Below are 19,819 nucleotides of genomic sequence, written 5' to 3'. Positions count from 1 at the left end.
TTATCTAAGTTGAATTTGACCTTACCATTAACCGCATTTGACTGCGAGCTGGAGTCCGGATGTGCACAGGATTCGCGGACTCGATTTCGGATTCCAATCCAGCATACCACCGAGACGCGCACGCGTCCCCCGATACCGGACTTATCCGGTCACTCATCCCATCCAAACCGGTGCGCCGCCCTTCTTTCCACCGGCCCGGCCAGTCATCGCCTGTTTGAATTCCCTCAGCGGACATCATTTGGGAGGAATTTCGAGTGAATTTCATCAGACCGCGAGGGTAGAAACGAGAAGGATGGTAGAAAAGAGACGGGATTAAATTTGTGGCGAAATTTGCTGAGCGTTTCACTTCCTCCTCATTTGGAGACGTTAGAGGCTGGGGGAAGATAGCAACCTTTCCTCTCTCGTGGTTTCTTTTGGATCGGCGAGTTTTTAGGTACTCGGCGATGGAAGCCTGGGTTCTCCACAGCGGTCGCCGACTTTTTGACGAGCTCGCGCTGTTATCCGCCGTCCACTGGTTTCGCTTCTCCGGTTGGCGAAGGATCTGAAGATTTCCAGCTAATCGGTGCCAGTTTGATGGCGATTTTACTTGTTTGTTAGCTGATTTAATCTCCGGTATGCTTTTTATTTATCTTATGCTTCGCGTTTTATGGATTTCTGACAAGATTGGAAATTTTCCTGATTTAGATTTTCTGGGTGTTTTGTGGAAGTTTGATTTGATGAAGTTTGCTGTATTTTAAAATTTTTGTCGCTGTATATATTAATCGGTTGATGATTCTACTTCGAAGAATGCTGGATTTATTTTTATCCAAAAATTCGATGATTTATAAACCGAAGATGGAGATCTTGAACCCGGTTTTGATCTCCGATGTTGATTCCTTTTATGTAACGAAATCCTGTTTTCAATCAAAAATGTTTTTCTGTCTTTCCTTTCATTCCTTTTGCTAATCTTTATAATATTAGCCCAGAATACTAAAAATTGATGGGATTTTTTACTGTGGGACTCCATTTTCTTTCCGTCTAATCTTTGAAAGATCTCCTTGTACCCCCCCCCCCCAAAAAAAAAAAAAAAAATTCTTTGAAAGATCTCCATGACCCTGAGAGAATCGTCACAAATTTCTTTTTATATCCTTTTTCACGCTTAAATCTCAATCTTTACTCACCATCTAGTGAGGAGATCTCTTCAATTTCTCCATTTCCGCACTTATAGCAAAGTTCTTTTCTTGGCCTCTCCGATGGCCTATTAATAGGAGGCCGAAGCATGTGCGGTGGTCCAGAGCGCATAAAGCCCTCCTCGGAAGAAACCCGAAGCTTCTCCCCCGCCAAACCGATGAGCCACCTCACCGTCGTCACCGACGACTGCTTCTCTAGTCTCCTCGAGCTCGCCGCGAACAACGACGCCGACGGCTTCCGCCGGTCCCTTGACCGGGATCCGTCGGCGGTCGACGAGGTCGGCATGTGGTATGGCCGCAAGAAAGGCTCCAATCAGATGGTCCTCGAGCGGCGAACTCCACTGATGGTCGCCGCCACCTACGGCAGCCTCGATGTTCTCCGCCTCATACTCTCCCTTTCCGTGGTCGACGTCAACCGGGACTGCGGCCCCGGCCCCGACAGCACCACTGCCCTCCACTGTGCCGCTTCCGGTGGCTCTGCGAACGCTGTCGATGCTGTGAAGATTCTACTCGCTGCTGGTGCTGATCCTAATGCTGTCGATGCCAATGGCCACCGGCCGGCCGACGTGATCGTTGTACCGCCCAAATTGCGTGATGTCAAACTTGCACTTGAAGAGCTACTTGGGGGTTCTAGCGGTGTTTCTGGTGGTGAGCAGCAGCGGCAGCAACGTGATCTTCACGTGATGTCCGCAAGGATGACGAGCTCGTCCAACTCAAACTCTCCACCTCTATCCTCATCCCCTGATGAGGATGGATCCCCATCTTCTGACTTGATCGCCGAGTTGCCCCTGCCGACCATCACCGAGAAGAAAGAGTATCCGGTCGATCCATCTCTGCCGGATATTAAGAACAGTATCTACACCACTGATGAGTTCCGTATGTACTCTTTCAAAGTCCGGCCTTGCTCGCGAGCCTACTCTCATGATTGGACTGAATGCCCCTTCGTCCATCCGGGTGAGAACGCCCGACGGCGTGACCCGAGAAAATATCACTATAGCTGCGTTCCGTGCCCTGACTTCCGGAAGGGCACTTGTCGACGGGGGGACATGTGCGAGTATGCGCATGGGGTGTTTGAGTGCTGGCTTCACCCGGCGCAGTACCGCACACGTCTCTGCAAGGATGGGACCGGCTGCACTCGCCGGGTCTGCTTCTTTGCTCACACCAATGAGGAGCTCCGCCCGCTGTATATGTCGACCGGCTCAGCCGTGCCGTCCCCCTGGTCCTCTGCCTCTGCCGCTATGGAGATGGTGGCAGTGATGGGTCTCATGCCCGGGTCTCCTTCATCTGTTTCAGCGATGATGTCACCTTTTACGCCACCCATGTCGCCCTCGGGCAACAGCATGTCCCACTCCACACTGGGCTGGCCGCAGCCCAGCGTGCCGACCCTGCATCTTCCTGGAAGCAATCTCCAGTCCAGTCGGCTGCGTTCATCTCTGAGTGCAAGGGACATGCCACTAGATGACTTGTCGATGGTGCCAGATTTTGATGCCCAGCAACTGCTTAATGATCTGTGCTACTCTCGCTTTGGCTCTGCTGCTGGGAGTCGCTCAGCTCGATCAAAAACCCTGACTCCGTCGAACCTTGATGAACTTTTCTCTGCTGAAATCTCCTCTCCAAGGTACAGTTCTGATCAGGGCTCAATCTTCTCACCATCACACAGAACTGCTGTACTCAACCAGTTCCAGCAGCAGCACCAGAGCTTGCTTTCACCGATCAATACCAACGTATTCTCGCCAAAAGCTGTGGACCACCAGCAGCTGCCTGGGCAGTCCTCTCTCTTTCAGGCCTCGCTTGGGATCTCTTCTCCTGGCCGGATGTCTCCCCGTGCCATTGAACCACTCTCTCCAATGAGCTCTCGGCTGGCTGCGTTTGCACAGCGGGAGAAGCAGCAGCAGACGCTGCGGAGCCTTAGCTCTCGTGATCTTGGTTCTGGCACGTCGCCGATTGCAGGTTCCCCCATGAACTCATCATGGTCCAAGTGGGCGTCGCCTTCTGGAGCCTTGGACTGGGGAGTGAATGGTGATGAGCTGGGACGGCTCAAGCGGTCCTCATCTTTTGAGCTGCGGTCCGGTGGTGAGGAGCCGGACCTATCCTGGGTCCATTCATTGGTGAAGGAATCCCCACCTGAAAAATTAGCTACAGCGGCGATGACTTCTGTTGGACCGTCGGTGTCGGTTCCTGCTGGTGCTGCTGATGGTGGTGGTGGTGGTGAGGCTTCGAAATCCAATGCTCAAATTGATGGGCATGATCAAGCTGCGGTCCTGAGCGCATGGCTTGAACAGATGCAGCTGGATCAAATGGTAGCTTAGTGAAAAGAGCAAATCTCTGCCAAGCTGCTAAACGGGGTATTGGTAGTATTTAGTGACGTAGTAAATAGTTATTTTTGGTTATTTGGGATGGTCAAGAAGGGAAAGAAGTTGGGTTGATATTCAGATATTCATTTTTTATTATAACTTCAAGAAGAGTTCAGACAGGTAAAAAGTGGAGCGGATTTATCTCTGGGTTATTTAAATTTCTACCCAGGTAAATTACTTTCCTATAGCTAGAAATTTTCTTTACTTCTTTTTCTAAATCTCCTTAAAGCCAGAGTCTATGTGTTTTGTGGCAGTGAACCTTGTCTAGCCTTTCTCGTGCTCCCCTTATGTTCTTTGCTTTGTTAATTATGATTTTTATGAAATTGGGAAAAGAAGAGAGGGGAGCCCCTCTATGGAGTTTTTAAGTTTTATGACCAGGTCTATTGTTGGGATGAAGAGAAAACTGAACTGTAAGGTTATGCTGACATGTCCTATTTGTGGATTTGGACTATTCGTGTTGTTTTGGAGTATCTAACGCCAGGAAAAAGTGGTGCATAAGTTCTCTGTGTGATGTAACATTGGATTAAACTATATTGCTAAGATTTCAATGCCATTTTTTGTTAACGTTCTTTCCACCTGGTTTAGTGCACACCTTGCTTTCATGCTTATCTGTCTCTATCTTATCCTTCTGGTTTTTCGTTGTACTGGTGCATTAACTTTCTGGATGCTTTGCCAACTTTTGTGTTAAAAGTATTCTTTCAATTAAAGAAGCCTGTGGAATCAGTGGTCGCGGATCCCAATGGTAGTGGCAAATTACTCTGTTTCATTCGTACCTCATCTGACTCGACTCTAGTCGGGGGTTTTATTCGATCCTTGGTGGATCGGAGGATATATCTGTTTCGAGCTTCATTCTGAATACATAAAACTTCATAAAAGTTTTAAAAAAAAATTGAGTTATATAAAAAATTATTTTTTATGTTCTTACATGTTCCGACGTATCTAATTTGTTTAGTTTAATTCTATCTTTCTCAATCTACTTTAAGATTCTATCTACTCCGTTTCCTTCGGAGGCAAAATTGGACGGGTGCCGATGATGGGCCTTTTGCCGATTTTGAAGAAGAGGGGCGTGTCCTCATTAATATAAATACGAGACCTATCCCTCTTTTTCATCAATTGTATTTATTTACTTGTTTTATAATTATTTGTAGGGTGGGGATTTATCTCTATCGATACATCTTGGATTGAAGAGTCCATTATGATGCTGGTGGTTCAATGATAGTCTGATATGTCATTGATAGAAGATGGAGCAACTCTGGTCTTTATATTCTGATCTTTATGATCGTGTTGGAGCTCTAGTCTTCTATTCGTAAGATGATAAGGCAGTCGGTTTTCTTTTATTCTATCTTTTTCATTCAGTGAGATCTGTAATTTTAATAAATTTTGAAATGTATGAGTTGTTATTTTTTTGATAGTCAGTGCATATCCTCACGATTTTTGCTCTCGGACAAATAGCATCTGTTTTCATGATTTTTGCTCTCGAATAAATAGCATATGTTTTCATGATATTCATCTTCGTCTATAAAATTTAACTATTTGAAGTTTTTTAAAAAAATAAATATTTATTTCATATATTTTTTTATGAAGATTGATATCGTACAAATTGAAATCTATTTCTTTCATAGAATTTTGAGTTTTTTTTTTTTGACTCCATTTTTGATCTCCATCTTTCATACGGTATTTTTTGAATTTTCACTCTCCATTTTCTTGCTTCAATTTATCATCATATTTGATTCCACAATTAAAATTTATTTGAAAGTTTGGATGTCTTATGTTTGCTTATATGAAAGATGGATTTCGGCATCGGAGGTCCATGGTGAAGGAATCCTTCAGAATGATGATTTTTTTATCTTTGATGATTGTATTATATTCAACTTAAGGGATCGATGGAGGATTCGACATTAGCATCTGATTTAGAGGTCTTGACTTGTTGTGCTGTGACTATTGCTCTTTTTTTGTCAACTCTAGCTCTCAACGGTTTATGCTAGCTCGATCTTTCGATGATAATAGATTGATGTTAGAGAAAGGACTAATAAATTATGGTCCATATATGAGATTTTGAGTTTTTTTTTTTTATCATTCAAATATGAAGAATAGGAAGATTATGGTGATATTTTTCGCCATCCTTCTAGAGGTGCTTGTGGAATCTGTCAATCTAGACTAGCATCATTAGGATCTCAATATTTTGGAGGCATTGACTATCCCATCCATCACTTTTGAATAGTTTCAGTAGCTTTTGTAGTAGATTTAGGCATGGACCATCATAGTGCATTGCCTATGCTAGTTGACTTATTAGCTCACCTCGATGTCGATTGGTCATTCGATTTTGGTGTGCTTTGATCTTCTTTCTCTCTCGAGGAGTCTGAGGTAGGACAATTATATTGAAAATTATGTTTCAAAGTCAATCATCAGTCTGTTGACGATTGAATTCATTGATATAAATATATATGAATTAATTATTAATAAAATATTATTTAATTATTTTATTATAAATTATGTCTTCTTTATTGAACTTTATGTTGTGATGAAGTTTTTAGGATTATTTTAAAATCGATAAAGATGAATTTATCGTTTAATCCTTAAATAAGTTTGTGATCAAATGATATGTTATTACCAGGACGATAGCTATATTAAATGTAGGTCGTTGTGTACCATATGAATTGGTTGTCCTTTTAATCAAGGAGTGTGGAGATACTGGTATGATATGCAGGTGAGATGTAAGAGTATGTTTCGTTGAATGTGATCAATTTCTGAGTAATTTTTGATAGGAGTACTTTGTTGTCAAGAGTTACTTCAAAGGTATATGGGTATAAATATCACTTTGATTTGAGATCATCATGGTAATTTACAAGTAACTCATTGTACTTTAGTGTCGGACTATCTGAATTTTTAATTCAGTGATGAAAAATTTTTGAACACAGTCAAGTATTTGTAAAATCAGTGTGTGAGTCAAGATAGAATTGATCACTCTATGTCATTAGAGGGTATGCTTAAATATGTTTCAATTTAGCAAAATTTTGACTAGAATAGTCCTTGTAAGGAGTCACAAGATTAATTGAGTTGAGATACAATTAGGATGTACTGATCAAGAGTTGACAGTTAATTCTGAAATTATCTTGAGCATCAAGGGTCAAAGGGATGAATTATACAATAATCATAGTTCATTAGGTTCTTGGATGTTGCTTTGCACACATTCGATCTATTCGGATGTCAGATATCATTGCTGGATGGTCAATTCGATTGGTATAGAAATTTGTTCCTGTACTACCAACTTAGGTTCGAATTTTTGAAGTCACGTATATAAGTACATCTCTGATCATATGGTTGATCGACAATTGAGAATCGTTTGAGGATAAAATCGTCAATGTGATTGATGATTAATCCTGAGCAATAGTTGTAGTAAATTAATTCACTCACTGAGAGTCAGTGATATTCAGGAAGATTAATCAACAATTAGATTGCTAATTAACTTAATTTAATTGAGTATTAATATCTGAACTAAGTCTAATTAAATTAGATTCAATTAGGTCAAATACGATTAGGTTATAGGATAACCTAATTGCTAAGGAAGATTAAGCTCTGATCAGATTAAGTCTTGATTGGATCAGAACTTGAATTCAATTAATTCCTAATTGAGTTAGGATCAAATTAGATTGGGTTAAATCATTTCTAATCAGGTAGAATTTAATTGAATCAAATTTGATTTGAATTTGAAATCAACTTAAATTTTGAATTCAAATTTAAATTTAAAATTCAAATATTTGAACTCTCTTGTATCATTTTTTCTTCTCCACGACATTTCTCATCGCACAAAGCTTGTTTGTGCATGAGAAATCTCCAACAAACACCCATGTCGCCCATTAGTGATAGGGTGGAGGTTAGTTTGAATTTATATTGGATTTAAATGTAAATCCTAACTAAATCCTAATTCTATCTTATCTATTCCACCCACCAGCCCCTTGTGAAGGGATCTTATTTGTGTGACAATAAAGAAGTATTCCTGAGTCTTTTCCATGCCCATTTGCTCATGTCCGGCACCTCTTTGATCAAAGAATGGATGGAGATAAAGGTCAGTTTGGTTTGAGTTCAAATGAGATTCGAATTCAAACTTGAATAGGCACTTACCCTATCTCATACTATCACCCTTGTTCGGCAATCATAAAAGGAGTTATTTTTTGTGTGATGAAACGTCTGTTTTTTTCACTGAGAGAAAGAGAAAAGAGAGAGGGGCCGAACCAAGGGTCTTGGGCATGAGGATCTGGGGTGGATGATTTTTTTTTTGGTGTGTGATTAGAAGAGATCTGTCTCTTCTTTGGTGAGAGTTCAGCCTTGGCACCGAATTATTTTGGAGAGAAAAATTTAGATTAGATCTAGGTCATTCCTTGTTGTTTCTCCATCCTCTAGCAACCTTTGTTAATCCGTCTTCAACCTCGGAAGGGTCTGAGGTGATTGGAGAAAAAGATCCAACAGATCAGTCATCAAAAGCGGTCTTCGTGAGCTAGCACTTTCGAAGATAGCAGATCGATACGAGGATTTTGTGTGGATGATTCGTAGAGGTCGGACATACTATGCAGCTGCGAGCAACCAACGAGGATCTCCAGATCCATATTTATGATCGCGATATTTGACTATTTGCGCTCAGATATAGGGTTCGGATTCCTGATAGTAGTAGATTAGATCTACTGCTTTACTAGTTTTCATGCACATCATGTAAATTTTTATGTTTAGATTTTTTTTTCATGCACATATACATGCCATAGATCTATATGTAGGGTGTTTTATGATTAGATTATATGTTTACATTTTAGATTAAAATATTTAATCAGATTGTATTTTGCTGTTAAAAATTTTAAAATGCATGCATGAAATTTTTGCAGTTTTCCAAGAGTGGTATCAGAGCCGCGTTTCTTATGTATATTCTGCATATAGTTTTATAAAATCTAAATTTTAATTGTTTAGATTAGATCTAAATAATTAGTTTTAATTCTGAGTAGTGTAGTAGTCAGATTGGAAAGATTGTTATGGTGTCTGATCATAGGAGAAAATAGAGTTTCATGGTCCTCTTTTTCCATTCGATGGGATTCTTCTATGGCGTGTAGGGATCTGATGTGGTTATTTTCATGAAGATAAATAGTGAAAGGAGCTTAGAAATTAATTTTAGATCGATATATTGTATATTAGATCTGAAATCAATTTACAGTTGATTGTACGAAAACTTGTGAAATATTTTACAAAATTTGAAATTATTTTCAAATATCGAATCTCAATCCATGTCAGTCTTAAACTTAATTGAGAGATAAGTGATCTAGATTTAAGAATCAAAGATCTAAGACTATTTTTATAAATCATGGGTTTATGGGTTAGCTAACTCATGGGTTTATGGGTTAGTTTGAGTCAGATCCATTTAACTGGGTTAGATCTAAGGTTAGAAATCACATTGATAATGGACTATATAAAGTAATTGATCAAATCAAATTAATTATTAATTCTGATTGGGTTTTTTTTTTGATCAATTATCAAAAATTATAGTTGGTCAAAGTTCATGGCTTTGATTAGACTAAAATAGATCTCGATCGTGGCTCAGTGGTTGAGTCCAAATTTTTTGGCAGACCGAATTGAAATAGATAAATCGATTAGTATTTAAGGCAAGTTTGGCAGTCTTGACCGGTGGTCATTAATTGGGAGCTACTTGTATAGATTGAGTTTATGATGAGTTAGTGGCATATCCCTCCCATCGATCTTATTTATTTGATTAATGTGGTTGATCTATATTCAATTAGGTTGCTCATTAACTTGAGCTAATCCATGTCATATAGGCAAATTAGTGTGACCAATTTAGGTGCCTCTGGATCGACTTGTATCTAGTTTTTTTTGATCTGACTTGATGAAGTCAGTAGAAAGATTATGATTAGCTGGTTTGTCTCTTTAATTTTCTTAAAATGATTTAATCAAATTTTTTAAATTATTAGTTTCATATAATGAAATAGTTATGGGGATAACTAAATTATAGCCTCCCATTAAGTTGGATGGTAATGGGTTCAACAGTCTGGATGATCATTGGATGGCACCACACACCTGATGCTCATCTAACTATTAAAATTATTATTCATAATATGATAATTTAGCTGTTTCTTTCTAATAGGTGCTTAGATTAGTTGAGTCACACTCAGGCCTGGTCATTCGTTAGTCTGATGTGCTGAATTTGTCATGTTAATTATTGGACCTAACCAGCACATTCAGTGGAGGCCAAAGCTTACTTAAATATAGCCTTGGAAGAAATCAAATATTAAAAATTATTTAGAGAAATAATTGATTATGAACCTACTCATAGATGTACAAAGGTTGGTCGAGCTATATTCGGGTTCTAATGCAGTCTGTGTGGATTCTAGCACCTACTAAGGAATTAAAGTAATTTCTTGAATTGAAAGTAGAAGCTACCAATTCATATAAAACAGTTGGAGAATCATTAGACTAAAGTATAAGTTTTTAGACTTAATTAATTTATATACTAATTAGATCTTATTTTTTCTTTCAGATATGGCCACTTCTTTGTCGCTCCAATCGTGATTGGATAGTGATAAGCTAATGGGATCCAATTTCGATAGTTGGTATCAAAAATTAAAGATAGTTCTGAATTATGAGTCGATCTTGTATATTCTGATAGATTTGGTACTTGAAGAGTCAGCTCCGAATGTTTGTGGTGCTGTTCGAGACACTTATCAAAAGTCGCTCAACGATCGAACTACTGTGAGCTGTATCATGTTGGCAGCGATGAGTGGCGAGTTCAGTCGCAGGTTTGAGAATACTCAGTTAGGAGATATACTTCAAATATTGAACGAGTCTTTTGGCACTTCCGACGATGTGGAGAGGTACAAGATTAGTTGTGCTATCTTCAACGTTCGGATGAAGGAAGGGATGTCAGTTATCGATCATGTACTGTATATGATCGAGTTGATTGAGCACTTGAGCAAGCTCGGATTTCTCTTGCATGAACAATTTGGGAAAGATGTGATTTTAAACTCTTTATTTAAATCGTACATTCTGTTCCTTACTTATTTCAGAATGATAAAGCCTACAGTGAATTATCATGGCTTATTGGGGTTGCTGCAGAACTTTGAGAAGGATTACCTGCTCCATAAGAAGTCGGTGAACTTAGTGGGAGGATCTTTTTCTAAGCGTCGATCTTTTAAGAAAGGAAAGAATAATAAGAAGAAGAAGGTGTAAGGTGTTGGAATGTCTTAATCTAGTTAGACCAAAAAGCTTAAGGTCGATCAAAGCCAGGTAGAATGTTTCTATTGCAAGAAACGGAGGCATTGAAAGAGCAACTATCCTCAATACATTGCCTCCTTGGACCGAATAGGCCAAATAAGAAGAAGAAGCAAATTGTTGCTGGATAAGATATTTATATGATAACTGTTGGAGTTTCATGGTTTCATGCATGCATGATTTTGCAAAACAAGTACGCAGTGAAATTTAAAAAAATTTTCAGATTAAATCTAATTTAATCTAAGCGTGCATAAGATCATATCTTCAAACCATAATCAGAATCATCATATGTGAGATAAGATTCAGATACAGAAATCAAATAGAGAAAAATAAATATAAAACATACTTAGATATGGATCAATTTTCAACTTGAACCGATGATCATGGATGTCCTGCGAAGGTCCTTTTTAGCTGTACAAGTGTCCGATCTCTATGGATATCCACATGAGATTCTGATCTGATCAGAAGCCTTTTAATCTCATTGGGGTGCTAGTTCCCTTACAGAGATTGCATTTTGATAGTTGAAAATCTTCTTTTCTCCTAAGACACTCTTAGAGAACAACAAGATATAGGAGGATCTTGATCTCTACGCTAGAGATCATAAGAAGAACCTTTTCTTCTCTTTTCTTCTTAAAATTCATGCACCAAATCTCTACAATAGAGATGTAATAATTTTGTCTAATTTTTGGATAAAGAGAGGAGGAGATATTCATGTCTAAACATGGACAAGAGAGAGGAGATAAGATGTTTTAACAACCAACAATTGGTTGTTGCAAGAAAGAAAGGATCATAACAACCTTACCTTACGCCAACACTCTTCACGCCGTCCCTCTTCTTCTCTTTATTTTTCTCCATGCCTAAGTGCTGGTTTTTGGGCATCAAAACCTGCTGGTCCTCTCCTCCAAATCATCCCATGGTAATTTATAGGCCAACAAAGAGTTAGAAACTGGATAGGAGATAGAGTCCAAACAAGTTAGGACTCTATCTTTTTAATGCCACCCAACACAAAGGATTTCATGCCCTGGTTTTCACGCTAAAAAGGGTGATATCCTTCTTTCTTACATGCACAAAAAGAGGGGAAAAGTGGCACACAAAATTGATGGGACATGGGTTGTATTGGGCGCTTGAAACTAGTTACTGGGAGACTTCAATTTGTGTATGGATAGAAAAGAGTTTCATGATCATGGGACTCTTCAATAAATAGCTATTTTAAATCCAATAAATTCACCAATGAATCTTAATTATATTAAGACCAGATTAGACTCAAAAAGATGGAAATCCAAATTTGATTTGGAGCTCAATTAATTTAGATTGGATGTCTCCTAATTGGAGGAGTCTTAGTTCAATTAGATTCTTTCTTGGTGCTGAATTTTAATCCTAATCCCATTAGAATTTCGTGCAACATGAAAATGAAGATTTCTAGTTCCAATTAGGAATACATATATCTTAGTCTAATTAAGAATTGGGTCAAATCCAAATCCTAATTTAACTGAGACTATTCATCCAATCTTTTTGGGATTATCCTATAATCTATAGGATAGATCAAATCAACCCCAAAATGAGTCAAATAAAATTCATTCAAATTAGACTTGATACAAGCTTCATTGCTCAATCAAATTGAGCCAATTAACAATTCTATTGCTAATTAATCCTCCTATAACTCACTAACTCTTTAGTAAATTACATAATACAATATTTGTATTTAATCAATTATCAATCAAATTGATAATCAAATTCTGTTACGATTCATAATCGTAATTCAATCATCTGATCAGTCAAAATCTCTTTTGTGTGTGACCCCATAGGTTCTATTCTATCTGGAAGTAAGATATATTATGATCTCTATCATAATATCATTGAAACTCTTTTCAATAAATTGAAATAATTTCAATTCAGCCCACTAAGGATCATTGATCATCAAAATGATCCTCATGAGTCTCACAATCCACTAGTGACGCCTAGCAGTATGTAGTGGCAATCCAGCAGAATAAAAGATGAACCTTTAGGTGCAGTTAGTGCATGATACAGTCCCTCTATCATGAGTCCTAATCAGATGGCAGGTTATGGATGAATTATCAAATCTCAATATCGGTCATATGATAGATTCAATCAGCTCGAGTCCATATGTGATTCCATGAAAACTCTTTTCATCAATCATAATGCTATGATCATAGACTTAAGGACTCAGCCTCTTAAATCTCATAGGACTACTCTTTTCTGCTAGGATCGATAGATTCCATCTTGATGCACACCCCACTCCTACAATGGACCAACTGTCGCCAACATCTACTACAAGGGCTCATTGAGATCTATGTTGATGTGTCAGTCAAACTCCAGCAGTCTCACTGCAAACAGTAGTGTCATCTCAGGTCAAAAGATCAGTCATACAACTGCAGCATCGAGAAAGTCACTGACGAGTGAGCAGACATCCATATGACTTCTCGTGTTGGTCATGCTCAGTGCTAGTTATTCTCCAACAACTACCTGCACTCTCGTTCCAGTGTCTCTATACTGCAGACTCGAGATCCATCTATCCGAAGAAAGCGATTCGTGCACTGGTCTATTCGAATCAATCACCATCCTTATGATGATCCTATGATCAGGAGTAATTTAGGAATCAACCATTAATGACATATGCCTCAAATTCTCAATTCTTTGAGAATATATATCATTATTTTATTAATCTCTTGGATGATTCATGGATACATAAATATGAATGGTACTATAACTGCTCAATAAGTACAAAATCATGTCCTAGAGATATAAAATGTGTCAGTCAAGATTGGCTTCTAGGGCATACATCCAATAATCTCTCACTTGCACTAAAATCAATCTGCTATGTACCAAGTCCTATCTTTACAAGACAGGCTTTAGTCTTAGGCTAGCTCAATGACTTACCAACGGGTCAACCACATCGCATGTGGAGTTTGCTCTCTGCACCTCTATATATTTTTACTTGAGGTAGTCTCGTGTTCTGCTATTCTATGTGCTTGGATATCTGATGAGACCTAGGCTCCTTAGCAAGAGCTATGGTGTCATTATCTTTGCAGTATAGTGTCACAGCATCTGATGGCATGACAACTAATTTTGTAACTAACATTAAAATCAGAATACATCCTACACATCTGTAGTGTACTCAGCTTTCATTGATCGATTATTTAGAATCCTTCCAAAATATCGATATAGAAACACACCCCATAATGTAGACATTCTATAATCAATATTAGACATAAAATTTGAATTGGTGTATCCTTCCACTCCTAGCTTTGATCCTTCTCCAAATTAAGAACAATCCTCAGTTCTTCTCGAGAGCTTAAGGTCGTTTTCACAGCAATCCAGCGCTGACAGTCTAGATACAACTGATATCTACTCGTGATATTCGTGATATTATTTATATCAGTTCAAGTATATTACAACATACGACTATGCCTGAGAGGATAGCAGATATTTCTATGAGATTTCTATGCTGAACTCTTTCAGCATCCAGTCTCTGTACTTTATCTATGAAAACACAAGCATCCAGTTGCATCTATCTCTATAGATCTTTAGGATGTCTGCTTTATATCTTTAATGGAGAAATCTATATTCAACCATATTTTAACTGATGTCAGTATTGGACACTCCCACTGATCTTTTTGAAAATCATAATCTCTTTTCTGATCAAATAATTTGATTATATCATCAAATGACTCGTTCCAACTCCAAGATTATTATAGACTTTGTGATCACCTATCATAAGAAGTAAAATCCATAGGCTATTCTATATAGAAATCTTTAAAAAGATCTCTTTTCAAGAAAGCTATTTCTCATTCCTTTCTTGACGTCGATGTCTCACATCGCCTCGTTGTAGATTCTGGGATCATCTCTATGCGCTTCCCATCTCTCATGAGAAATGATTTTCTCTACATCTTCTACTAAGCATACCTGAGTATCTTTCGAGAGGATTGGAGATCTTACTATATGTACGAAGTGGAGGAGAAATATACATCTACTGGCTGATGATGAATAAGTTCTTAAGATCCCAAGGCTCATTGCTTTTCAGAGACTCTCTTTGAGCTTAACTTTCTTCTCACTGCTTTATTTTGGTCTAATAGTTTTTTAAAAGGATAGCATATCGGGTTACAATCACATTGTAATCCCATCAGAAAGTAATATCCCAAACTCTTTAAGGATGAGCTTTATAGACCTATCATCTAACATATCCACCTGCTGTTCTAGACACAGGCTGGATATCTTTGAATCTCAAAATAATCAAGATTCAGTTCTCACCATATGTCATATCTCATACGGTGTGATAAGAATAGGCTTAGAAAGAACCTAATTTCATAGAAATAAAGCATGTTTTTAAAGAAACATAAATCAGTGAAGTCTATTATGAATCAGATCATATCTCATATAGTCCCTTAACTCTTCTTATCTTGTTGAGCTGAGATGTACTAAGAGTAGTCCAATATGAAATTATGTCATTTTATGAGATAACCAATAAATTTCTTTCATTGGTATTACATTTGCGATCCGATCGAATTATCTTTAGAATTTTTCGATTTATTTCTCTATTTACATCTGAATTCTTTGAATCTTTCAAAAATTTTAGATTTGTATCTCATATACAAAGTAGAGACAACTTCTTGGTTAGCACATCACATGAGCTGCACACATCAAATATGTACAAGAATAAGTATCTCAGTGGTCCTTTTCCTCTTGTCCCACAAGAGTAGCTTGGTCGTATTTTCTCAAAGAGATGATGCACAAACTAGATTTGACTCAATAGTCAATAAGTCCAAGCCCATATTTTTTCAGTTTGTTAATCATTTCTTCTCCAATATGACTTAGCCATAGGTTTCACATATACTTTAAATTTTATCTCAATTCTGGATCTCTCAGATCCAATGACAATCACTGCTTGCTCAATTAAGTTCACATATGCATCACCATGCAAATGATAGAGACCGTCTCTAAGAATTAAATCCAAATGATGATCGTAAAGGATAGATACCCATGGCCACAGCAGCAACTAATGCCCTAAAGTCAATTCAAGGGTTACTTTCTCTGCCCTCTATCTTCCCATCAACACTACACTAGAGTCCAAAACTCAATTGGGAGAAGAGAAAATCGTAAGGATAGTATTGAGCAATCTTGACATACCTACTCTAGGTGTGTCTTTGTTTCTTTAGGCTCTCCAGGTATTTACCTCTGAACTCTTTCAAGGTTTCTTTGTTATCAACACTTTGACCAATTCAAATGAGGTGCGATGATAGTCTTTCATATGGTAGTTTATCATAAACTACTCATATAAACTAATCAAGAATTGTAAGATCAAATTCATAAGCAATTTCTTATGCATGATCATGTCAAGTATTTTAAGCCCCTTAATGTCCTTGATCATTATCAAATAACAATCATAGATTGACTGTCCATCATGCATCACATGCGCTGTGTGACTCTGATCACTTCATAATACTTGTAGATGAATCAACATATCGCAGGCAGTAAATATGTACTCATGCATAGCACCTATCTTAATTGTCATTGTCCATCTACTCATCAAGTATAGCTCGTTGATTATGGGTTGGACGAGTTGTCAACATTAGAATAACTTGATAGAGGATATAGTTTAATTTTCTAAAGTTAAGAATAATTCTTAAATTTATGAGTCAGTCTATGTACTCAGTTTCGGTTAATCGATTGATATCTAGGACTCAAGCTAGAGGGTTAAAAGCTGACACAATGAACAGTACAGAGCAAAAATTCTAATTAGATATTTGTTCTTATTATATGATTTACATTAAAAATTTTAGATGCAAAAAGAGACTCCCATTATTTTGTCAGATCTTCCACACTCTTCGGGTGGAGAAACAAAAATCCTGATGCGATAATTAGATTTTTAGTGGGGGCTGCGGTCCCATCGATGTCGTGCACCTCACCTAACAGTTATTGGTAACATAAATAAATATCAATGCATGGATAACTCTTTACCCAGATGCTTCTCTAAGCATGTTGCAGCCACTTGGTCTCTAAGTCATGTGGGCTCATTTAACAGTTATTGTCCGCACTCCTTAGTTAAGTCAGACCCACCGTTCACAAATAGGCGTAAAGCCGTCATTGGGCTCTCACCTAACGTTATTGGGCCCAACTTCATCTTTAACCCACAGCAACTCTTTGTTAATAGAGTGGTTGCATATTCCTAATGCAACTGAACCATTGGACCAGCCGAGAACAATCAACGTCGATAGCACGTCTGCACATCTACAATGGTGGAAGACCTTGGACTTAATATTTTGTGAAAAATTTTGGTTTAGATCTCATCTAATCAGTTATCATATGACTGATGTAATTGGTATGGGCTAAATCAAACCACCAAGTAATCATATTTGAGACTCAATCTTCCAAATTGATCAGGTAAGTGAAGATTGATGGGGTCCCTCCGTTGCTTTCCATAGACATCAATAAATTGGTCAGGTAAGCAAACGGAATCAATTAAATAACTACCTCTCAATTACTTATCTTAGACACCAATTGGACAATTGATCCGAATAGGTTAGCTTGGGTGAATCAGATTTGAGCCACAGAGCCGAATTAGATCCTTAGGTTAATGGATTCTACATATGGGTATCAATCGATTTAATCAATAATAATTATATGATCATAGATTTTATTGACCTCATCCTAATCAACACTTGACTCGGTTTGATCAACTGCTAAATCGATTTAGACCCAATATGATCAAATCAAAAATCTTTTTATGTAATCCAATTACGGGATCTAACTTGATCTACCCATGATCAATCTCTCATGCACAAACACTAATTTCAGATCTTAAATCAAAATTTTTCGATCTAAATTCTTTACATAAAGAGTAAATGTTGATCTCGAAATAATTTTAGATCATGCATATAAATATGTATCACATACATAAATAAGTTTAGGTCATAAAAATAAATTTCAGTCCTAAACTTACTTTCATATATCATATATATTAATCAAAACAGATCATGAAACTCTTTTCAAATTTAAATAGCAAAACATACATCACATATATGCTGTAAAAATTAAATCTAAAAATTTAATCTAATTAAAAATTTTAATATCATTTTAGGATAACCATACAGCATAACAAATTATGCCAGAGCAACCTTATATCAGATGATATCAAAATCTTTTAGATCTGAAATTTTTCTCTATAGATTTCAAATCTAAATCTAAATCTCATGCATATGATGTAGTTCTGATACCACTGTTGGAGTTTCATAATTTTATGCATGTATAATTTTGCAAAACAAGTACGTAGCAAAATTTAAATTTTTTTTAGATTAAATCTAATTTAATCTAAGCATGCATAAGATCATATCTTCAAATTATAATCAGAATCATCATATGTGAGATAAGATTCAGATACAGAAATCAAATAAAAAAAAATAAATATAAAATATATCTGGATATGGATCAATCTTCAACTCGAATGGATGATCATGGATATCCTGCGAAGGTCCCTTTTAGCCGCACAAGCGTTCGACCTCTATGGGTATCCACACGAGATTCTGATCTAATTAGAAGCCTTTTGATCTTATCAGGATGCTAGTTTCCTTGCAGAGATCGCATCTTGATGGTTGAAAATCTTTTTTTCTTCTAAGACATTCTTAGAGAACAAGAAGATGTAGGAGAATTTTAATCTCTATGTTAGAGATCATGAGAAAAATTTTTTCTTCTCTTTTCTTTCTAAAATTCATGTACCAAATCTCTACAATAGAGATGTAATAATTTTGTTCAACTTTTGAACAAAGAGAGGAGGAGACATCTATGTCTAAACATGGACAAGAGGGAGGAGATAAGATGTTCTAACAACCAACAATTGGTTGTTGCAAGAAAGAAGGGATCATAACAACCTTACCTTGCGCCAACACCCTTCACGTCATCCCTCTTCTTCTCCTTATTTTTCTCCATGCCTAAGTGCTGGTTTTTGGGCGTCAAAACCTGCTGGTCCTCTCCTCCAAATGGTCCTATATATGTGGTAATTTATAGGCCAACAAAGAGTTAGAAACTAGATAGGAGATAGAGTCCTAAAAAGGGTGATATCCTTGGTAATTTAATGCCGCCCAACACAAAGGATTTCATGCCTTGGTTTTCATGCTAAAAAGGGTGATATCTTTCTTGCTTACAGGCACAAAAGGAGGGGAAAAGTGGCGCACAAAATTGGTGAGACATGGGTTGTATTAGGCGCTTAAAACTAGTTAGCGTGAGACTTCAATTTGTGCATGGATAGGAAAGAGTTTCATGATCATGGGACTCTTCAATAAATGGCTGTTTTAAACCCAATAAATTCACCAGTGAATCCTAATCACATTAGGATCAAATTAGACTTAAAAAGATGGGAATCCAAATCTGATTTGGAGCCCAATTAATTCAGATTAGATGTCTCCTAATTGGAGGAGGAGTCCTAGTCCAATTGAATTCTTTCTTGGTGCTGAATTTTAATCTTAATCCCATTAGGATTTGGTGTAGAATGAAAATAAAGATTCGTAGTTCAATTAGGAATACATATATCCTAATCTAATTAGGAATTAGGTCAAATCCAAATCTTAATTCAACTGAGGCTAATTATCCAATCCTTTTGGGGTTATCCTATAACTTTATTGGATTGATCAAATCAACTCCAAAATGAGTCAAATAAAATTCAATCAAATTGGACTTGATATAAGTCCTATTGCTCAATCAAATTGAGCCAATTAACAATCCTATTGCTAATTAATCTTCTTATAACTCATTAACTCTTTAGTAAGTTACATAATGCAATATTTGCATAAGATCAATTATCAATCAAATTGATAATCAAATTCTGTTACGATTCATAATCATAATTCAATCATCTGATTAGTCAAAAGTCTCTTTTGTGTGATCCCATAGGTTCTACTCTATCTGGTAGTGAGATATATTGTGATCTCTATCACAATATCATTGAAACTCTTTTCAATGGATTGGAACAATTTCATTTCAGCCTACTAAGGATCATTGATCATCAAAATGATCCGCATTAGT

The 19,819-nt window shown here is 37.2% G+C and overlaps 1 protein-coding gene across 2 annotated transcripts; it reads left to right on the top strand.

Annotated features, from left to right (window-relative positions):
- Positions 1-275: 275 nt before the first annotated feature.
- Positions 276-4,938, top strand: LOC105035742 (zinc finger CCCH domain-containing protein 24). Of its 2 annotated transcripts, XR_012137096.1 has the most exons (3): positions 276-612; positions 1,248-3,692; positions 4,672-4,938. XR_012137096.1 is itself a non-coding variant. In XM_010911414.4 (2 exons), the coding sequence occupies exon 2, from the start codon at positions 1,259-1,261 to the stop codon at positions 3,476-3,478; it is 2,220 nt and encodes a 739-aa protein (XP_010909716.1). In that variant the 5' UTR covers positions 276-612; positions 1,248-1,258; the 3' UTR covers positions 3,479-4,098. The 2 variants fall into 2 exon arrangements, 1 of the variants encoding a protein (XP_010909716.1); XM_010911414.4 differs by lacking the exon at positions 4,672-4,938 and having other exon boundaries at positions 1,248-4,098.
- The last annotated feature ends 14,881 nt before the right edge of the window (positions 4,939-19,819 follow it).

The sequence above is a fragment of the Elaeis guineensis genome, chromosome 15, assembly GCF_000442705.2.
Source record: "Elaeis guineensis isolate ETL-2024a chromosome 15, EG11, whole genome shotgun sequence".
Taxonomy (NCBI): Eukaryota; Viridiplantae; Streptophyta; class Magnoliopsida; order Arecales; family Arecaceae; genus Elaeis; species Elaeis guineensis.
Note: the sequence above shows the minus strand (reverse complement) of the source record. Positions and strands in the feature narration are given on the sequence as shown.